The sequence below is a fragment of the Plectrocnemia conspersa genome, unplaced genomic scaffold (assembly GCF_051122295.1).
Source record: "Plectrocnemia conspersa isolate PC_06_02 unplaced genomic scaffold, ASM5112229v1 ptg000003l, whole genome shotgun sequence".
NCBI classification, from domain to species: domain Eukaryota; kingdom Metazoa; phylum Arthropoda; class Insecta; order Trichoptera; family Polycentropodidae; genus Plectrocnemia; species Plectrocnemia conspersa.
This window is the reverse complement of record NW_028277167.1, coordinates 22359498-22379528: the sequence shown is the minus strand read 5'-3', so window position 1 is coordinate 22379528 and position 20031 is coordinate 22359498. Positions and strand designations below refer to the sequence as shown.

Below are 20031 nucleotides of genomic sequence, written 5' to 3'. Positions count from 1 at the left end.
AATGTAATAGGATTTATAAACGAATGATGCACGAAATAATATAAACCAAGAATGGTATATGTATTTTAAGTAAAATAATTTAAAAATTTTCATGTAATTCCCAATGAGATAAAGTATTAAAATTCGCATGTTTAAAATTAGGAAGTCAGGTTATAAAACTCACTAATTTCAATCTCCTAGACACAATAGAAATTAAAAAACACATATGATTCGAACCCAGTCTTTTAGATATTAGTCACCAATTATACCTCTGGTCTACCGTGCTGGTTAAATATAAATAGAGCATTAACATTCGTTTTTGTGTGGTAAAATGATTAACCCTATATATCTTGAGTATGGTGGCGTATGTCTGTCACCCCAGCAAATGTAGTAGTGATTGGTGAAGTGCTTAAAAACTAAACACAAAATGTATGCATTTTATTCGATGATTTTTACTGACACATTCTTAACAATTTAGTAATAAATTTATGTATTCCAAAAACACCTTGAAAGATTATAGTAATACATATCTAACGCATTCTTTTAGTATTACGTTAAATAAGATAATCAAATTTGTTTTATCAACGTATCAGCTATATTTTCTTTGTTGATATAAGCGTGCAAATATTTTTGTAGAGTCCTTAGTCTTATTATTATTTTAAATATATTATTTTTTCATCTTTAGCTATGTAATTTATTCAAAACCAAATCTGTCTATTAGGTTAAGAATGGTTTAAATCCAATTATACCAAAACACTACTAATATAATTTGTTTTTAATAACCCACGTGGAAATGCAGTAATTATTCCACGGAAAAGTTTTGTTGGTTATAATTACAAAGATTTATACAGTGATAAATAATTATGTCGTTGTCTAATGAACTATTACGAATTATCTCACCTATCTCCAATTGAAATTGCATTCACGTAATTTTATTTATAGGTACATAAATAATTGTAATTTATGGCTTCAGTTAATCTTAATAAATAATTTCATTTTCACGTTTTATTATTACCGCTGTAAATAAATTAGAGTAAAATTGCAATAATTAAAAGAATCAATTAGTAATAATAATCTACGAGGTTTGGAAAAATCCAAAGTTGATTTTAATAATTGTTGAACGAACTAGTGTTACTAAAAATGATTATTGTTTGTAAATTTCTACTTAATTTAGGTTAGTTCAGTGAAAACCGTAATTATAATCCTTGATCCGTTAGAATAAAAATGAGTAATAATGAAATATTAAATTAAATTTATATGTGTATATGAATATAGAATAATCATTTATAAAAATTATCGTTTTCCCTTGTTAATAAATAATATATAATCTTGCTTGTTGTTTGTGCAAATGGAAATATTATACACTAACATTAATTCTTTATGCAGAAAAATAATAATTACACCAACTTTTTATAAGGAAATAAAGAAATAGGAAAAATACCTTTTAATCTATGTGTCTGGATTTTCCTCTTACTCGATTGTGGAATACGATGGCGATTATTAATATGTACATACAATGATATTGTTATGTTTTATTCAAGTCGTTCGCTACTTTGATTTCTTAAATTATTTTGTTAGCATGCTATTAACAACAATTAATTCTCATTTTTTAACTTAAAAATTGTGTTAGCCATTCATAATTATGTTTTATTTTTTCCATTTTAAAGTTTTTTTTTCTTTTAAGGTTTGTTACCATAAGGGGTGTGACTTCGCAGCCAGTAAGACGCAGGTGAAAACTAGTGAGAATTTTATTTTATTATATTACATATTGCGACAGAGTATAATGGGCGATATGTTTTCTCCGAACAGTGGCGGAGAAGCTGGCGTAGGGATGTTGTCGGTGGAAGATCCTCAAAGTCTTGTAGGTGTCGTGGCAGCGACAGCACAGCGGATGTTGATCCCTCTCTTCTACGGTGCTTGTGTGGTGGAGTCCCTTTCAGGATGTAAGCGTCCATGACAGTATGTTGTCCGCGAGCGGAAGGGCGTATGCTAGTCTCTTCGAGTGTCTGCCGGAGTCTACCAGGTGACTGCTTTCTCCTCATTAGAGTATTGAGAGATGCAAACTTGCTTATCAATCACAATCATGCAGCGATCATCCAGTCAATCATTACACTCGTTTCTTAAAACAATGAAATAAGTAGAAAGTGACATTTGCTTGATAGATATCTCCGAAATAAATTGTGTAACGGGAATATTGTGACCTTACGGTGCTATTTGTCTTTCGGTGATAATTTGTTTCACGTGACCCTCTGATAAATAACTTAGATTTTATTAAACCATAAATATTACTCATTGTGGTCAATATTTGTATTACTTTTGTCACGCCCGAACAGTATAATTGTCATCATTCAAACACATGGATCGGAAAATTTATTGAATTTTTGTGCTCAATAAAAATCCTATTGTCCTCGTTCATACGTGTGAAATAACTGAAGACACAAATAATCGACTATAATACAAACGCGTTGTATGACAGAGAGGCATACCTATTTGGTTACGGAATCTGACCATACTATCTAATTTAAATAAACCTATTCACCATTCATCAAAGTCGCATGCATAAAACATATTAAAGGGTTTGCAAGAACAATAAGATAGTATAATACATTTTGTATATGTTTTTCATTGATACTAAGTACTAAAGGAAAATCTGTTGTGTAAATTTTGATATTTTCACTATTTATTGTACTATCGAGCTAAATCAATATATTTACTATAAAAAGTTGCTTTTATTAGGGCCAACTATAAATTATACACAAACAATAATATGTTGAAATTTTAATTAAGCTATTATGAACAATCAGAAAAAAATACCATATTATTTATTATGTTGTTGGTATGTAATAAAGGTACAGGAAAATAATCAATTTTATAATTATAAAATGCATTTTTTCGATATTTCCGAATTTTCCTTACTTAGTTGTAGAATATTATTACACAATTTTAATTAGATCATCGATTACATTGTTGCTTTGTTTTACTCCAATAGTTTCTAACCTTGGAATATTTCGTAAAATGTTGGTTAACCCCTATGTAACTGACTTATTTTGGAATCATTAAGTAGTTAAGTTAGTAAGTAGTTGGAGTAGTTAGCTCATATTATGAAGTTGTACTTGTTTTTTCACTCCAAGCTATTTTCAAAAAATGATATCAATAATATAGATCATAAATCATTATAAATAATCGCAGATATATTAATTATAAAATATCTTAAAAATAACATTTTACATTGTGTCAATGATGCTATTTTTGTTTATAATTGATATTTGTATAACATTTCACGTAAACGAAAAATACTCTTATCTATGACTGCGTCTAAAGTATTATATATAGACGTCTGAAAATGACGTGAAGAGGGAAGCGACTGTTTTTTCTATCTTTTCTATTGATTATCGGCGACTTCAGTTGGTTCAAGCTCGTACAAACCCCTGCGCGTCCAAATTTGAGAGCTTAAGTAAAACTTATTGATAAGTTGTCATAAGCAAGCATGGCCAGCCTGATGGAGGTGTAGGTCTCTCCCACTTTTTCCCACTACGACTAATTAATAATGAGCTAGGAGGGTAATTAGATTAGATTTCTCACTTACTGCACTTTTATGACCACTGTGCTATATGGCTCCTTACAGATTTTCACTTACTACCTATCTCCGTTTCCATCTTATTGATGATAACTCTACTTTTAAATGAAAACGCTCTAATAATGCTACTTTGCTACCACCAACAAAATATCAGAACTTTAAAATAGCTAATAAAAACCGTCGTAAGACTTTCCCACGTTTCCCAGTTATACAAAGCCAAAACACTAATATACTTAATCACCCGTTCAAAACTTCCCACCCGGAACTTGATAACAGAACTACTACTTGAAATAACGAGTCTATCAATATTACACAAATTATACGACCATATTTCAAAATGTTATTATAAAAATAAACGCGTGTAATGTCTAGGTACCGCATATATAATACATATATTTAATTTATACTAGTATTAGCGATAGTTTAGGTTAGTTTTAATCATATTAGTATTACCAAGGCAATATTGTAGGTAGGTATGGATTTATATAATAGTATTCCTAATCTGCAGAAGAAAAACCTTGGTTTTGTATCTGAATTAAAAATCAATCGAATAAACAACAACTGAAAATTATTCTCTACAATTCTAGTGATGGCTACTATTTACAATATTTTTATAATGGCAACATTTTTTCCGTCATAACTTAAATTAGTGCATTAGCTTAATATTTTAAATTATAATTAAAATTGCAACACATTTACGTATCTGATAAAGTGTTAAATGCTATTAAATGATCGACAGTGACAATGGATGCGCGAATTAACCGCGAATTTATCAATATGATATGAGCGAATCGATCGAAATGGTTGCAAATCGCTGATTTCACCTCAACAATTTCATGCACGCCGAACTACTTTTGTTTGCAGGCAGACAAGATGGTAGGTGGAAACTGCCGAAACAATCAGTAGCAGTCGAGCCTTACCTCGAGGCGCACGTTCGATCGCGTGCCATCGCCTGAAAACAACTTACTAAAACAAACATTTGTTTTAGAAACGGAAAGTGAAAATCTGCACGCATCTAGGTAAAGATAAAACCCATTCTCAATTATTTAAAAATAAACAAATAAAAATCTATGTTTTTTTCATATAAAAAAACTGAAAATCACCATAGATTATCATCTGGCAAATGTTTACAAACATGCTCACTAAACACAGTGTTATTGTCAATACGTCAAAAAAAATAATCCGTAGCTCTGAAGTCGTTTGTTTTTTATTCGAAATATATGTTCCGCTCGTAACACCAAAAAAATCGACCATGCCAATATACTACGTATAATTTTTTACAATCCTAATTAGATTATACTCGTATTGCATGTATTTAACGATTTTTATCTTGGTGCTATTAAGCTGTTATCGTTTCTTTAAACTTTACTTAACTCTTTAAAAAATAATCAAGCGATAGTTGTGTGTAACAACATTACATTATTTTTTGTATTAACTAAAAATGTTCATGAAAAAAATCATGGTCATTTTTTATATGTTGTTTGTGTTGTACAATGATCATTGGATTAGTTATTGTTGATGGAACATAAAAGAATTTCAGATGTATTCAATGTTATTAATTTGTATTAGTGAGATGGTTTAAAGATACTTATTTTTATAGCACGCGACAATAATCAAACTTATTGTTTATAATCAGCGTTGATTATATCGGAGTTTTTTTTACATTTTATTAATACAAAACTGGTAATTTTTCATACATTTATATTGTAAAATAATTTCTATGTCATATCATCAACTCAAACCTCCCCCTTCTGAATAGAACAAAATTAGATCAATATGAAATTGATCACAAATTATTTTCATAAGTACATATAATAGGTACAAAACTGAAATTTTTGGCACCCAGCGCACGCAGAGTTGCTAATTATAAAATTCATCAGCATTTTTTTAATGAGTTCATCAGTGACAATGGGTGACCTTACACTCCTTTCCTCGACGTGAACGTCACTTATTTCTGCTTTAAATGAATGACATAATTTTTTCACATTTTGCCTGTTAATAACGTCATTGTAAAAATCAGGAACGATTGTTTTAAAACACAGTCATTTTAATCACATACAAAACGTTGCTGCAACTTAAACTTATAAAATTGCACTCTTATTTATTATGTAATATATTTATTTCGTATAAACACTTTCAAATATCTTTCTGTTCTATATAGCACTGATCTATCGCTTCTGATCTTTTTTATCTAAATAATTGTTTTTGTTTTATTTTTTAACTACTGGAACGTTACTTGCAAAAATAGTACTGATTATTATCGGTTACAAATAATCGGATTTTTTAGACTGATTCACTATGACCCATCAATACCATTGTTTACACTCGTAATCTGGAGTTCCCATATTTTATTATATTTTTAAAACAGTATTTGTTATTATCATTAATATATTGCTTGATAAATAAAATTCTTTTACGAAACATTTTTAAGTTGCGTTTTATAATAAACGCGTAGCAAATTAGTCAACACGACTCATATGATCAAACGTGTCTTATATTTCTTTCGAAACGCGTCAATTAACTATTTTATAGCCTCGTGAAAATACCTAATAACATTTAGGGCGAAACCGTGATTATTTAAGAAAAAATATACATATATATTTATATAAAATTATAAGGACACTTAAGTTTATTATATATATAATTTTGCAATGTGGATATAAAAAACATCTTCATGTACCAGATAGCCTTCTCTTGCGTGTCGTTTAATTTGAGCAACTCAGGTTCGCATCCGAAAGTTGTTTTAACTTTATTCGGAATTGCACTGGGAAATCCCTAGCTTAGGGACAAACCGTTCATTAAAATTTACAACAGGAAAACTTGTTGCAAATTAATCTCACGTCAATATTTCGCAGCCTGCGTCGAATACAAATAGAAAATAAATCATGCAAATAAGCGGATCAAATTTCATATCTATTTTTATACGCAAATTTCCAATGCCGAGCCTATTTAATTATATGCAAATCGATTATATTAAAAAAAATTGTAACACAGCTAGCACGTCTCTATTTAGATTTGACATTTAGTGATGTTCTATTCGATCGTTTCTTTTATTTTGAATTTTATCATATGACCATTATATTTGACCATTAACGAGACTATTTAATTGGTTACAATCTGCACTATTTTATTCAAACGTCATAGTGACGTTCCGTTTAAATTGCTTATTTTGCTTTAAATATGAACATAATACACTTATATTCGGGCATTATCGCTCACGTTTCAATTAAAACTATGCACTGATAGTGTCACGCGTCAACGATAATGATAATTATTTATATCCATAATTATACATGCACTCACAACTGGTTTTACTTGTGTAGTGTATACTGTGTCAACTGCAATGTATAGTAATATAATAATGACTTTTTTATGACTAACAATCTTCGCGTGAAAGATCACCCCTTTAATTTAATTTATTAGCATTACGAAACGAAATTAAATCTACTAGGAAATGAAACCGACCATATAATGTACAACATAAAAAATACTTCCTGATTTTATACATCACAATAATTAATTTAGCAAATCATATTCAACACAAATTATAATAATCTCACTCCCCCCCCTTTCACGTGTCAGTTTTATTTCCCGATAGTTACACATGATTTCCTATAAAAATTTCCTTTCAGTCAGCTAAACCTTATAATGTGCATCGCCTCATTGTACGTTATTATATGTATATTGCTTGATTTCTCTATCTGTATTCACGTACACGCGCAAAAATGCAAAATGTCAATGGTCCAGCGACCATGACACAATTTGGTCCCGCATATAATTATATATTACAGCTAAATAAGAAGTTTAATCAATGCAAAAAAATACGTTTTTTAAAATTTAAATACATTGCATTGTAACCATAAATGATGACATTTATCATCAGCAACATATGTTTTTTTTATAAATATCATTATATACATACAAGTAGTTGACCATGATTTTTCGATGATATGCTTCAAAGGCCAATATATCAATTTCATTTTTATTGTTATAAATATACTATATATAAAACGATATATCCGATTTAAAATAAAATATAGAAAGCATCAAATTTTCAACTGTTAGATGGATATTTTTGGGTATATATCGCTTTCCTGAAGGCGAGCTGAATCGGAGTGCAGGTTTTGTTTATCATGTTGCTACAATATAAAATCTCATTTTATTTTTTTTTATTCTTAGCAACTGCGAAAGGTAGAGATAACACTGCCGTTTTCAATAGTGAAGGTTTTTAATATTTACAGTGGTAAAACCTGACTAATACCTGAAAGACTTGAGTTTGAATTCCATATGAATCCAATTTCTATCGTATCTAAAAAAACGTGATTAGTGATTATTATAATTTTGATCCATCATCACGGATTAGGTTTTCTTAGATTGTTTAAATCTCACAAATGAATATCATAGTAAATAAGTAAAAAAATCAAGCTAAGAATAAAAGTTGATAATTAATATAATAGATGTCACTGATTTCAGTCTGATGTCTTACTTCTTAATAATAAGTGTTGATTGTATTTGCCCCATTGTAACGCATTAGGCTAGTACCTATTCTTCTACAGCGCAAGAATGAAAAAAACTGTATTTATAGTATTAGCTAAAATTAGGACAATGATGTAATGTAAGCTATCTGTTTTCACTGATTTACTCACTCAAAAAATCGGAGAAAAATATCAATACATTTAGTTTATGGACTATGTCAAGTACATAACTCTTCAAAATTATCACTTTGTATCTTCACTTTCTGAATATTCCTCGTATTTTTGAGTGTACTATATTTATATAATATGTACGCTTAAATTATCTTATTGTTGAAACGCTAAATATAATAGCATAATATTGTTGGTGTATATTTTATAGTAATAGTTTTTAAACGATCACTATGACACAAACAAGATAGCTCATCTAATGCTTATTTTTTTATTGGCTTTTTATAATAAATTTATGATAATGCTCAAATTACGCGAGCGTAACCACAATGCTTGTAGCGTATGATTTCCTACGTAATTACACGTACGTGCAAAGTTTATTTTTAACGTTTTATTAAGTCGTAACGTTGTCAATTTGCAAATTCGTTCACCTGTGTACAAAACACGGTGATTGAACGCGCAAATTTTCCACTTAAAAACTGCTAAAAGACAGCAAAAACGAGAATGACTTTAATGAGTCTTCTTGGAAAAACAAAGGTTTAATGCGCGTCGGTGACTGAATACAGGTTTTAAAATAACCTGGTTAAAGCCACATGTAATGTGAGGTGAATTTTAAAGTTATTCTTTGTCAAAATTATTCTTTAATAAGCAGCATTAAAGGCTTTGTTTTTAACAATAATATGTAAAAACATGTCTAGAAATAGTATTTATCTACCTATTATATTTGTGCAGCAAAAGTTAATACGTATCTATGAAGTATACAAGTATCACTTTTATAGCAAACATCAATTATAACTCTGAATATACAAACTGTACGATTAAAGTCATATAGATGAAAAAATATGGTTTACCATATAATAAACATATAAACATATAGACATATATTTTTATAATTCATTACTATTTTGTTTTGTGTCACGCTTTAAATTACTTTTATTTGTTTTTTATATGTATGCACATATATGAAGCGTTAAAAATATTAACATCTTCAGAATTAAATTTTTATTTTTCGTAAAAAATTTTTTTTTTAATTCTGTTATTAAGTACATGCAAATTTTATTAAGTACATAGAACCCCTTTTTTCTGAAAAACGAAATATTAAAAATGAACTACCGACTGGTAATTTCCCCCCCCCCCCCTACTTGAAAAAGATGAAATGACATCAATGATAAAAAGTGTTGCTCAAGATAAATTAAGGCTCTCATCTTCAGTAAAAATAATTGTTAAAAATTCTTTAAAAACAATAAACGATTTTTTAAAGCAATGACCAGCTGTAAAATATATCTATGTATATGAACTATATATTTTCATTATAACAATAAAAGATAATTAATCAATAGATATTAACCGATAGAGAAATATTATTACAATGCACTTTCCAATTAATAATAGTTATATACAACTTGAAAACAAATGATGCGATAACACATTTACTGATTGATTTTAATTGAAATTATTTTTTTATATCATATCTCAAAGCTAATCCCACATCCACACATCGCATTAGATCTACATAGCATCACCGACATTGTCCGGTTAAAAATGATAAACCTTATCTAGACGATTGATAATACATCGCATTAATTTGTCAACATTCTTGCATTACAACACCGATTAATAAACTTAAATGAATCAATATAAGAGCAACATTTAATTCAATATTTATAGATATACATTTAATAAAACAATAAAGAAACAGCTATTTGATTATATTAAATTATTTGATTGATTACCAGTGATCACCGAACGATTTTGTGAGCCTATAATGCGTCAATGTTTTTGATTGGAATCTTTGTACCTTATATTTATTATATATAATTTAATTAACTTAAATATATTTTTGTTCAGTTTGTTAACTAGTGACCATTGGGGTCATCGACCTATTAGGCAGTACATTATTTGGAATTTTATTTCCAGTTGAATTTTTGCATATATGTTTATGACGCTATTTTCTTAAACAATCTACATGGGTAGTTAATATTATTTGAGCTGCTTTGCTATAAGTAGCTCTACTTCTCTAGTTCTGAGTCTTGCTTATGCTCTCCTTCAGGTATTTCAATTACATTAGACTTGCATGTAACAATATCAATAGTGTGTATTAAATATAATGTTAATCCTAAGACGCCACTATGTAGGACTCCAGTATGAATTGAATGGAGTGATGTTCGTTCCTTATGATAGTTACCATAGAAATATACATTTCCCAATTATCTTTAACGTTTCATATTTTTATGCACAGTCAAACGACCTTTAATATTTTCTTCAATTAAAATAGCTGTTTATGAATACAATATACCAAAATTTTGTACAAATATACGCTGTATTTTATTATTTAATTATCATTACACATAACCTTGCAAATTAGCGTCTATAAAATTTACACTCTCTGTTTGAAGAGTGTTTATAAAAGATTTAGAGCTGCTGATTAGATGAAAAATTGATGCAACGCGGATAGATCCATATTGATTGAATGGATGCACTTGGAAGGTCGACCTGACCTTGACACGTCTTATTTACTTACTCAGATTACCTTTGTTGTTAATTTTCTTGATAAAGCAATGCATTGATTCGCAACATTGAAACGTTCATTTAGTAATTTTCATTAAAATTGATCAACATGCAATCCACGAATCGAGCAATAACCTTACCTTGGATTTTAAACGAAAAATAAGTTGTTATTGTAGATTATTTTTATGTTGGCCCTTAAATCTCAATCAATCGACATTCAAAAGTGTACCGTACCTTAATTTAAGGTCACTCTAAATATTTTGATTTTTTTGTACAGATTTTTAATCAAAGTTCATTGCTTTCTATTCGAGTACAAGGCTTTAACGCATGGGTGTATCAGTATAAACAAACACACGGAAGAGATTTAATTAATAAATTTATGTTCTACCGTTCCAATATAGAGATTTTCCTCATTTCCTTTTTATAATTTATTTGTTTGTACACCTTCAGTAATTTAGTCTTAAAAATAAACACGGTTTTTTTTGTTAGGATATATAAAAATAGTGCCTTGAAAAAAATATTAATATATTTTTATTACGCATAAGGTCATTTGTGAATGTGTAACTATTGTACTCTATACATAATACAGAGTATATTAGATATAAACCTAACTACATAATATGTGATCATACTGAAATAACATACATATACAGAAAAATCAGTAGTTTTTATATGACTTTGATATCAAGGAAGAAAATAGTATGCTTATGTTAGATTCTGTCATTATATAGTTTTACCAAAAATATATAACATGACCTTTTATGTTTTAGTGTCCTTTAATATTTTCGAAATCTTTAGTCACTTTAATTATACTCCTGTGAGGATTTCAAAACAATGATCTCCCAAAAATCTATTATTACAAAAATGCATATTCCAAAAAAACTCAAGTGAAATCGTTATTTAGGAACACTCGAGTGTGTTCACAATAATAATCAAACACAAGAAGCCACACAGACTTTCAAAAGTCATTATCGTTAATAATACAACAAAAACTTAACCTTCATTGAATAGTATTGTTACGCATATCCAATGATCGCCTACAAATGGCCACCCGTAAGTTTATGGTACATGAGACAAAGTTGCTATTGGTGCTAAATTAGCCTTCTCTCCCATTAATTTAAGGTGAAGTATAAAAGATTTGATGCTCACGTCACAAACTCGATTCAGAGACCAAAGATTTTTGTAACTAAACTATTGCAAGGTTTCGAAACCATTTTTAATCAACCTGAACTTCATTGCCACTGCCTAATATTTACACTTTTTTATTGTATATGGCTATAATTAATATTTTTATGCAAACCACTGTAAATCAATTAGCTATATAAATCACACAACTTGGCACACAAAACCCAAAAACTACTTATTTAAATTTTTATGAAACTTTTCAAAATATAACAATGATTGATGATGATAATATCAATTGTATATATGTGTCTTGACTTATAGGGGTTTTACCCAAATATAACCATCTCCTTATTACTTATAAATACTAAGAAAAAGTACCACCGACTGTGATTTATAAGTGAAATGCAATTTTTTTTATATGACGCATTGGATAAACCTGTCAGAGCATGAAGATCAGATTTGTATTAAAAAATTAAAAAATAATATGCATGTTTATATTATTATATTTAAATTTGATGTGCGTTGCTCAAAAATATTGTTAATTTTGTACGGTTTTAAATCATTTCAATAATTATGTTATGTACAATAACCAGAAATTTGAATAGCTGCTCGCAATTTTCTGCTCGCTCTCGATATTAAATTATTTATTTTCTACAGTAATTTTAATTTAGACAAATATTTTTTTTTACAATTGTTAAAAATTTGAGAAGCAATAACAATATTTTTGCTAGTTGTAATGGTTTTTTATTTATTTTTTAATGTAATTACCTATTGATATTTTAAGAAGTTTAAAAAATTGAGAATAGTGATTATCAATTTTTAAAACTTTGAGCCGTGGCTATAATTTATTGTAAAAGTTTTTTTAGTTTAATGTATGTATATTTATATGTTACAGCGAATGTTAATAGACTAGGCAGTGAAATTGCAAATTAATTGTTTGATACATATTAACTGGCTGAGTTAGTGAAATTATATTTATACTGGTGAAAATATAACTTCCCTGACAATACATATTATATATACAATTAAATTTGTATGAGTAAAAAAATAACTAAAGCATATATTTTAATGTACTATCTAATAATACATAGTTAAATTCTTATCAGATTCGTAATTAATATACATAAATCATATTGCTTTTGAAATCACTGCACTTTTATTATTGCTTAAATATTTATTAGCATATATTTTTTTCCTTATATTTATAAGGATATCTAATTAGGTACTAAATACCATCTAGTAATTGAGATCATAAAATATTAAGTGAATGCCGTTAAGAGTCGGTCTTTAAAATTGCATTATGTGGCAATTCGTTAATGATAAAGTATGATAAATTTTATGCTACTAGTTACTATGCCAACAACACTTAGGCTTGTATATAATATTTTTATTGCAATTCCTATTAATCCATAAATCCTATAATGATGATAATAAAAAAACAATGATAATAAAAGCCGTAATATTAAGTTATTGCATACCTGCAACATTATCTATTTAAATAAACGTTTCACTTATCACGAATTGTTTGTTAATATTTTACAGAAAAACAGCACCATGACTTTATCATCATTCTTGAACGCTCTTCGTAGATGTAAAAAATTGAACGACGACAGTGAAACAAAGCTCGCTAGAGTTCTCAACATATATGACTTGACAGCTTTAGGAGTAGGAAGCACGCTAGGATTAGGTGTTTACGTATTAGCCGGTTCAGTTGCTAAAACTGTAGCTGGTCCTGCAGTATGTGTATCATTTTTGGTAGCTGCAATCGCGTCGGCAATGGCAGGTAATACACAATACTTCTATTGATATAATTGTTACAGTTATGAATGTATAATGAATGATCTATTCTTTCAGGATTGTGCTATGCAGAATTCGCGTCCAGGGTACCTAAAGCGGGGTCAGCTTACGTATATAGTTACGTTAGCGTAGGCGAATTCATAGCTTTCACAATTGGATGGAATCTAATATTAGAATACGTTATCGGTATGAATACATTATGCATTAGATGGCATACTATTACTGTATGATGCTGAAAATGTGACTTTTCAATGCAGGGACGGCGGCTGTTGCAAAAGGAATGAGTAATTACATTGACAATCTGACAGGCGATGCTATGAAAAAGTTCTTCTTAGAACATATGCCGATAAATATTGACTTTATGGCAGACTATCCTGACTTCTTTGCGTTTCTATTGGTGATGCTTATCACTAGTAAGTGTGATTTGACCTTTATTAAAATAACTCATTTAATATCATTGATTCATATAATCTTTCTAAAGAGAAGCATTCCATGCTTTTTAAAATTATTGGAAATTGTTAATATATAATATTCACAGCAGATACCTGAGTTGTAGTATTTTTTTAAACGAATACTTATCTCTACCCAGTATATAAATTATACAATTAGTCAGAAATGGCTGTAAAATTTATAATTTGTAGTATTGTGCGTTAATCCCTTAGGAACAGTTCTACGTCGTACTAGTTGCAATATTTTTATAAAACAACATACTGCACATTTTCTACAAATCAAAGTTCTCCAATCAACGGGCGGAAAAGTCCTAATCTTAAACAGTCTTATGCAGCAGTTTACATTATGTATGTTTGTTGTATAACCAAACAAGATTTTGGGAATACATTAATTGAAGTCAAATTGTATATATAGCATTATACTTTCTCTATCTATAAAGGCATTCCAGGTAGTCAAAAAAAGGTGGGATAAATATTTAATATATAAAAATTAACTGAAATACTGGAATTCTGCAATATATTGAGGCAATGGCTATCTTGTTATAATGGTAGATTTCAGAAATCTACAAGTAACTTATATATATTATCCATGATAAGATATTGTAGCTAAGTACTTATACCATAGTTGCCTGGGTCTACCTCCCACTTTTGATATGTTATTTTATCAGATGTTTTAAATACTTACATGAATTACAAAATTATGTAAATTATGATTCCATCTAGAAATAATAACGAAGAACAGTATACTTCCTATTGTATAAACTGTAAGACTGTTTTGGTATAAATTTGTAGAATGTAACTATTTGATATTTAAGTTTGTGCTAATAATATTATTTAAATTTCAGTTTTACTGATAATCGGTGCTAAAGAATCGTCGAGAATGAACAACATATTCACAGCTTTAAATTTGACGACAGTATTAATTGTTGTTATAGCTGGAGCCACTAAAGGTACAAGACAATTTTATAAAACTTATCATCTTTACTTGCATATATACATATATAATTTGTATGTGTTCTAATCAATAAATTTGCATGAATACCACATTTACATTAGAAAATGTTTAATTTGCATCAGTTGTATACGATTAAATTTTATTTTCACAGCTGACATATACAACTGGCAAATTCCTTTGGAAGACATTCCTGAATCGCAACGTCCTATGGCCGGCATGGGAGGATTCGCACCGTTCGGATTCGCTGGCATTATGGCCGGAGCTGCAAAATGCTTCTTTGGTTTTGTCGGATTCGATTGTGTCGCCACAACCGGTGAAGAAGCAATCAATCCAAAGAAAAACATACCCATGTCAATTGTGCTCTCGTTGATAATCATATTTTTGTCATACTTCAGCATATCGACTATACTCACCATGATGTTGCCATATTACGAACAAGTAATGAATACATACATTATTTTATGAAATCACTTTATATATAACTTATGATGATGTTTTAGGATGCTGATGCTCCTTTCCCGCATGCATTTGAAATGGTGGGGATGCCTGTGGTCAAATGGATCGTTACAATTGGAGCTATCTTTGCATTATGTACAAGCCTTCTTGGAGCAATGTTTCCGTTACCCAGAGTATTGTATGCAATGGGAAAAGATGGTCTATTGTTCCGTCAACTTTCAAAGGTTTACGTTAAAACATCAACTCCGCTGTTGGCTACGATTGTATCTGGACTTTTGACCGGTAAATATACGTATATACATATATATCTTCAAATTGTTTTTCATATGCTTGATCAACTTAAATGTTCACAAAGTGATATGAATTTGCTTCTGTTTTTCAATTAGAACAGGCAGATGTAAGAATGTGTATGTGAACAAATCATGGCATGCTTATTGTTGCTTAGGAATATCAGTCAATTAGTTTTCTAAATTAGTTGTTGTTGAAATTGTAACGTCAATACAAATTTTATATCATTTAATGTTCAAAATAAGGTTTGAATTATAGCGAAACCGTTCCAGCCTGCGGACGAGTTGTATCACCATATAAATAATATATATAGTATATAATTCAAAAACATGTGAAATTAATATATGATAATTTTTAAGGTACAATGTCATCTATGTTTAACTTGAACCAGCTCATCGATATGATGTCAATCGGCACTCTGATGGCCTACACAATTGTCGCTATAAGTGTGCTCGTATTAAGGTAAATATTCATATTTTTTACTCAAAAAACTGCTAACACACTTTAATACATGTTTTATTTATAGATTTGAAGAAAGTTATGAGATACCAAACGCTTATCAGACTAAAGACAATGCAAATTCAACTTTGATGTGGTTTAAGCAAATGTTTAACTTAAACGGAATCAAATACCCGGATGAAACGTCATCCGTTATATCTAAAATAGCCATATTTTTTTTCTGTAAGTCTATATACAAAATATATATATCATATACCATGAATTAAATGTGAAAACTAACACGTTATTACTAATTCTAGTTATCTTTTCGACTCTATTTTGTGCTTGTCTCGTATGGCTCGAAGGATTGGCGTGGATAATAACTATATCAATCTTTGGAGTGTCAGTTTTTGTATTATGGGTAATAATAACTCGACAGCCAGTACAAAATCCAGATATTACATTTAAGGTGAGTCTTTTAAGTTTAATTTTTAAATAAAATAAGCATTTTTATATAATATTTTAACATTATTTACAGGTACCATTTGTGCCAATCTTGCCGTGTGTAAGCATAGTTGTAAATCTGTACCTTATGGTGCAACTTGATGTAGAGACGTGGATTAGATTTGCAGTCTGGTTGGTGATAGGTTTGTATTTTTGTTATTAACGTGATTTATAATATATATATATATATATATGCATTAGAATTTTGTAATAAATAAAATATATTTTTTAGGATATTTAATATACTTTGGATATGGGATTCATCACAGCTCCGAAAGAATAAAGCCTGAACCAATCAAAACAGAATTCACACCTGAACTACAAACAAGTAATGACGTTAAAGAATCGACTAGATTCTAACGCTCGCGCCATATTATCACAAGTTATAAAAATGGTATAATTAAAAATCCTGTGATTTATTGAATTTTGTGATGTTTAGTATTATTATATAGTCGCTCACTATGTTTATATTATATTTACATGTGTTGTAGATTTATGTTTATTATATGGTACAAATTGATTTTTTATATAATTAGGTAGGTATGCAATTGTAATGTAATTATTATTAATTTATATTTGTATTATTATTTTTCCATATACCTAATAAATGTTATGTAGCGTAACGAATTGTAATCACTAGGCAATATATAATTATTTTTTGTAAGTGTAAATACAACGTATATTATAAAAAATCTATATTTTACATAATAATGATATAATTTATAATAAACTATATTTTTCAAAATTGTGTATTATTTGCATAACTCATCAACTGGATTAATATTTACCCAAAATACCTGAGGTGGAGACCTTTATGGGCCGAATTTTATATGCTATAATTACAATGATAGCGGTAACGGCCTACTTAAAACTTCTTATTAACTTTGTCATATGCTTATGTGACTCTTGGGCCGTGTCGGACCTCTCCTCAATGAAAACCAGCCTTAAGTATCAAGGGCTACAAGGCTCGCTGACGAATCACAACAATGCAGCGAGTAACATTTGCTTAATGGATTCTTCCGAGATCGAATGGTGCAACGGGAATATCTTGGCTTTACGGTGCTTTTTGCCTTCCGGTGATATATTGTTTTTCGTACCCGCTTCGCAACTAAGAAATATTCTTTCAATGCATCGGAGAATAATTGTGTGTTATTTATGTGAAACCCTTTTTATCGACGAGAGGTGACGGGTAGCAATTAGGCACATAATGAGCCGCTGCATTAGCGTTTTAGCACGGACACACAACGGCGGCGTACCAGTCGAGAGAATCCGTTACGCCAGTGTTACCAGAGTGCCCCCAAAACGAAATCTAAGTAAATATATTTAGCGACGGGGATGGTGACGGGTGGCAATTAAACACAGATTGAGTAGTAATGTTTTATTGAAGTATTAAAGTTGTTTACATGGTTTACAAAGTGCGCGTCCGAATCCTGAAGATTGCCAGTGGAGAGAATGACCGTCACACCAGTGCTACTCAAGTGCCGCCAAGTTTTGCCTATAACAAATCTAGGCTCCCCCATATACAAATATAAATAGGCCCCCTACACCATTCTCCCTCCTAGCAATTGCAATTCTGAAATTCAACTAGAAAGAGAAAAGTTAGAAGTTTCTGTTAATTAAATGCTGGCGGCACAAAGGTAATAAAGTCGTGACGTATGGTACGGCGAAAAGTGACGACAGGTGGCGCGAGTATCGTTGCGGCAGCGCAGGTCTCGATTATCCAGCATCTTGCCGCGCACGTGCTCAAATATTCGACGACAGATGACGTGCGCAGCGGTATTTGAGATGGGGGCGCAAGCTCTGCTTGTAGGGCTCCAGGGCCTCGATTCTTGGGGAGCGTGAAGGGCTCCATGAGGCACGAGGGCGCACCCTCCAGTGATGCGCGGCGAGGAACCAATGCAGACTTGGGCGGCGCGTAGGGCTCCAGGGGGCGCAAGCAGAACGCGCATGTCCGGGAGCACATTGGTGCATCGGTGCAGCTGCACAGGGCGTGCGCGTTGGGCCCCGGACATGCGTTAGGGCCTCCGAGTCGCGGGGGCGCAGCCCTATAGACGCGTGTCAGGTCATACGTGGTCTGGTCGAGGTTGATTTACGGGCGGCACTTGGGTGGCTTCTCGCTGGAGATGCGTGACGGCGCCGGGTATTTCCTGTGTCACGTGATCGACGGCTGCTGACGATGCTCGAGTCCGGATCCAGGAAAGCTCCGGGGGAATGGCGGTGTCTGTGTCAGCCATTTTTAATTGACTCCTGACTCCATGTGCTCAGATATCACGTCGTATGTTACCAGCTAAGCGACTGGAGGTGACGCCCGGTGGAAAAAGCTTAAATGACGTTCCTGGTGCACATGTTTTTAATGACTTTTTTAAATTTTAGCATAGGCATTTTAAAATGGACGACAAGCAATTTCAGACCGGTAGAAAATATCTTTGAGGATTCGAGGAGATATCGATATCGTGCTAAATATAATCAAATAGCATCCTCATTCGAAGGAAATGTCGCTTGCATTTGGAGTAATTAGCGCCTTTTTTAGGGTTGAGAAGAACATAATCGATAATACATAATGAACGAATTAAAAAAATTATCGTTATTTTTTATCATTCTTCATAAAGATATGTATATGCAGGGCCGGCCCAAGGGGCAGGCAGTACAGGCGATCGCCTGGGGCGCTAGATCTTGGGGAGCGCCGTGATACCAAATAAAGGCGCAATATTCACTTAAAATTATCAAACAATATTGTTAAAGAATATAATCTGATATTTTTTGTATACACTACTGTGTACTCTTTAGATTATTTTACGCGTAAAAAATCGCGACGAAAATAAAACTACAAATTCTTAAATATCCACAATCGCAAAAAAGAGTATGGTGTCAAATATATGTAATATTAAATTACTTTAATTTGAATTATATTTTTGCGCTCATGTAATGAGTTATTAAAGTATTATTAGGGTGGGGGGGGGGGTGCAAATTTAGTTTTTGCCTGGGGCGCTAAATAATCTAGGGCCGGCCCTGTGTATATGAGTATATGAAATAAATAAAAATATGACTATATTTAAAAATAATATTATTTTGTATTGCTCAGACCTGAAAGTTGAGATTTTTAATAAATTAATTAATATATTTTATAATAAACTGCTAAAGTTTGTACGTTAAAATTAGATATATTATATTTTTGGGAGTATGATGGTGACGGGTGACAATTAGACACAGATTGAGCCGATGCAGTAATATTTTATTGATGATACTTGTTACTTACATTACAGAAAAGGGCGCGCGCGCGACGGCACGCGTCCGAACCCTTGCAAGCTTGCC

At 30.9% G+C, this 20031-nt stretch overlaps 1 protein-coding gene across 1 annotated transcript; it reads left to right on the top strand.

Moving 5' to 3' along the window:
- The first annotated feature begins 983 nt into the window (after positions 1-983).
- Positions 984-17409, top strand: slif (cationic amino acid transporter slimfast). The gene is made up of 14 exons (XM_088183422.1): positions 984-1718; positions 1789-2002; positions 4421-4575; positions 13375-13615; positions 13687-13815; positions 13887-14042; positions 14924-15028; positions 15185-15471; positions 15534-15771; positions 16137-16239; positions 16304-16458; positions 16536-16684; positions 16754-16862; positions 16952-17409. Exons 4-14 carry the CDS (start codon positions 13387-13389, stop codon positions 17077-17079), a joined length of 1788 nt encoding a protein of 595 aa, XP_088039548.1. The 5' UTR covers positions 984-1718; positions 1789-2002; positions 4421-4575; positions 13375-13386; the 3' UTR covers positions 17080-17409.
- The last annotated feature ends 2622 nt before the right edge of the window (positions 17410-20031 follow it).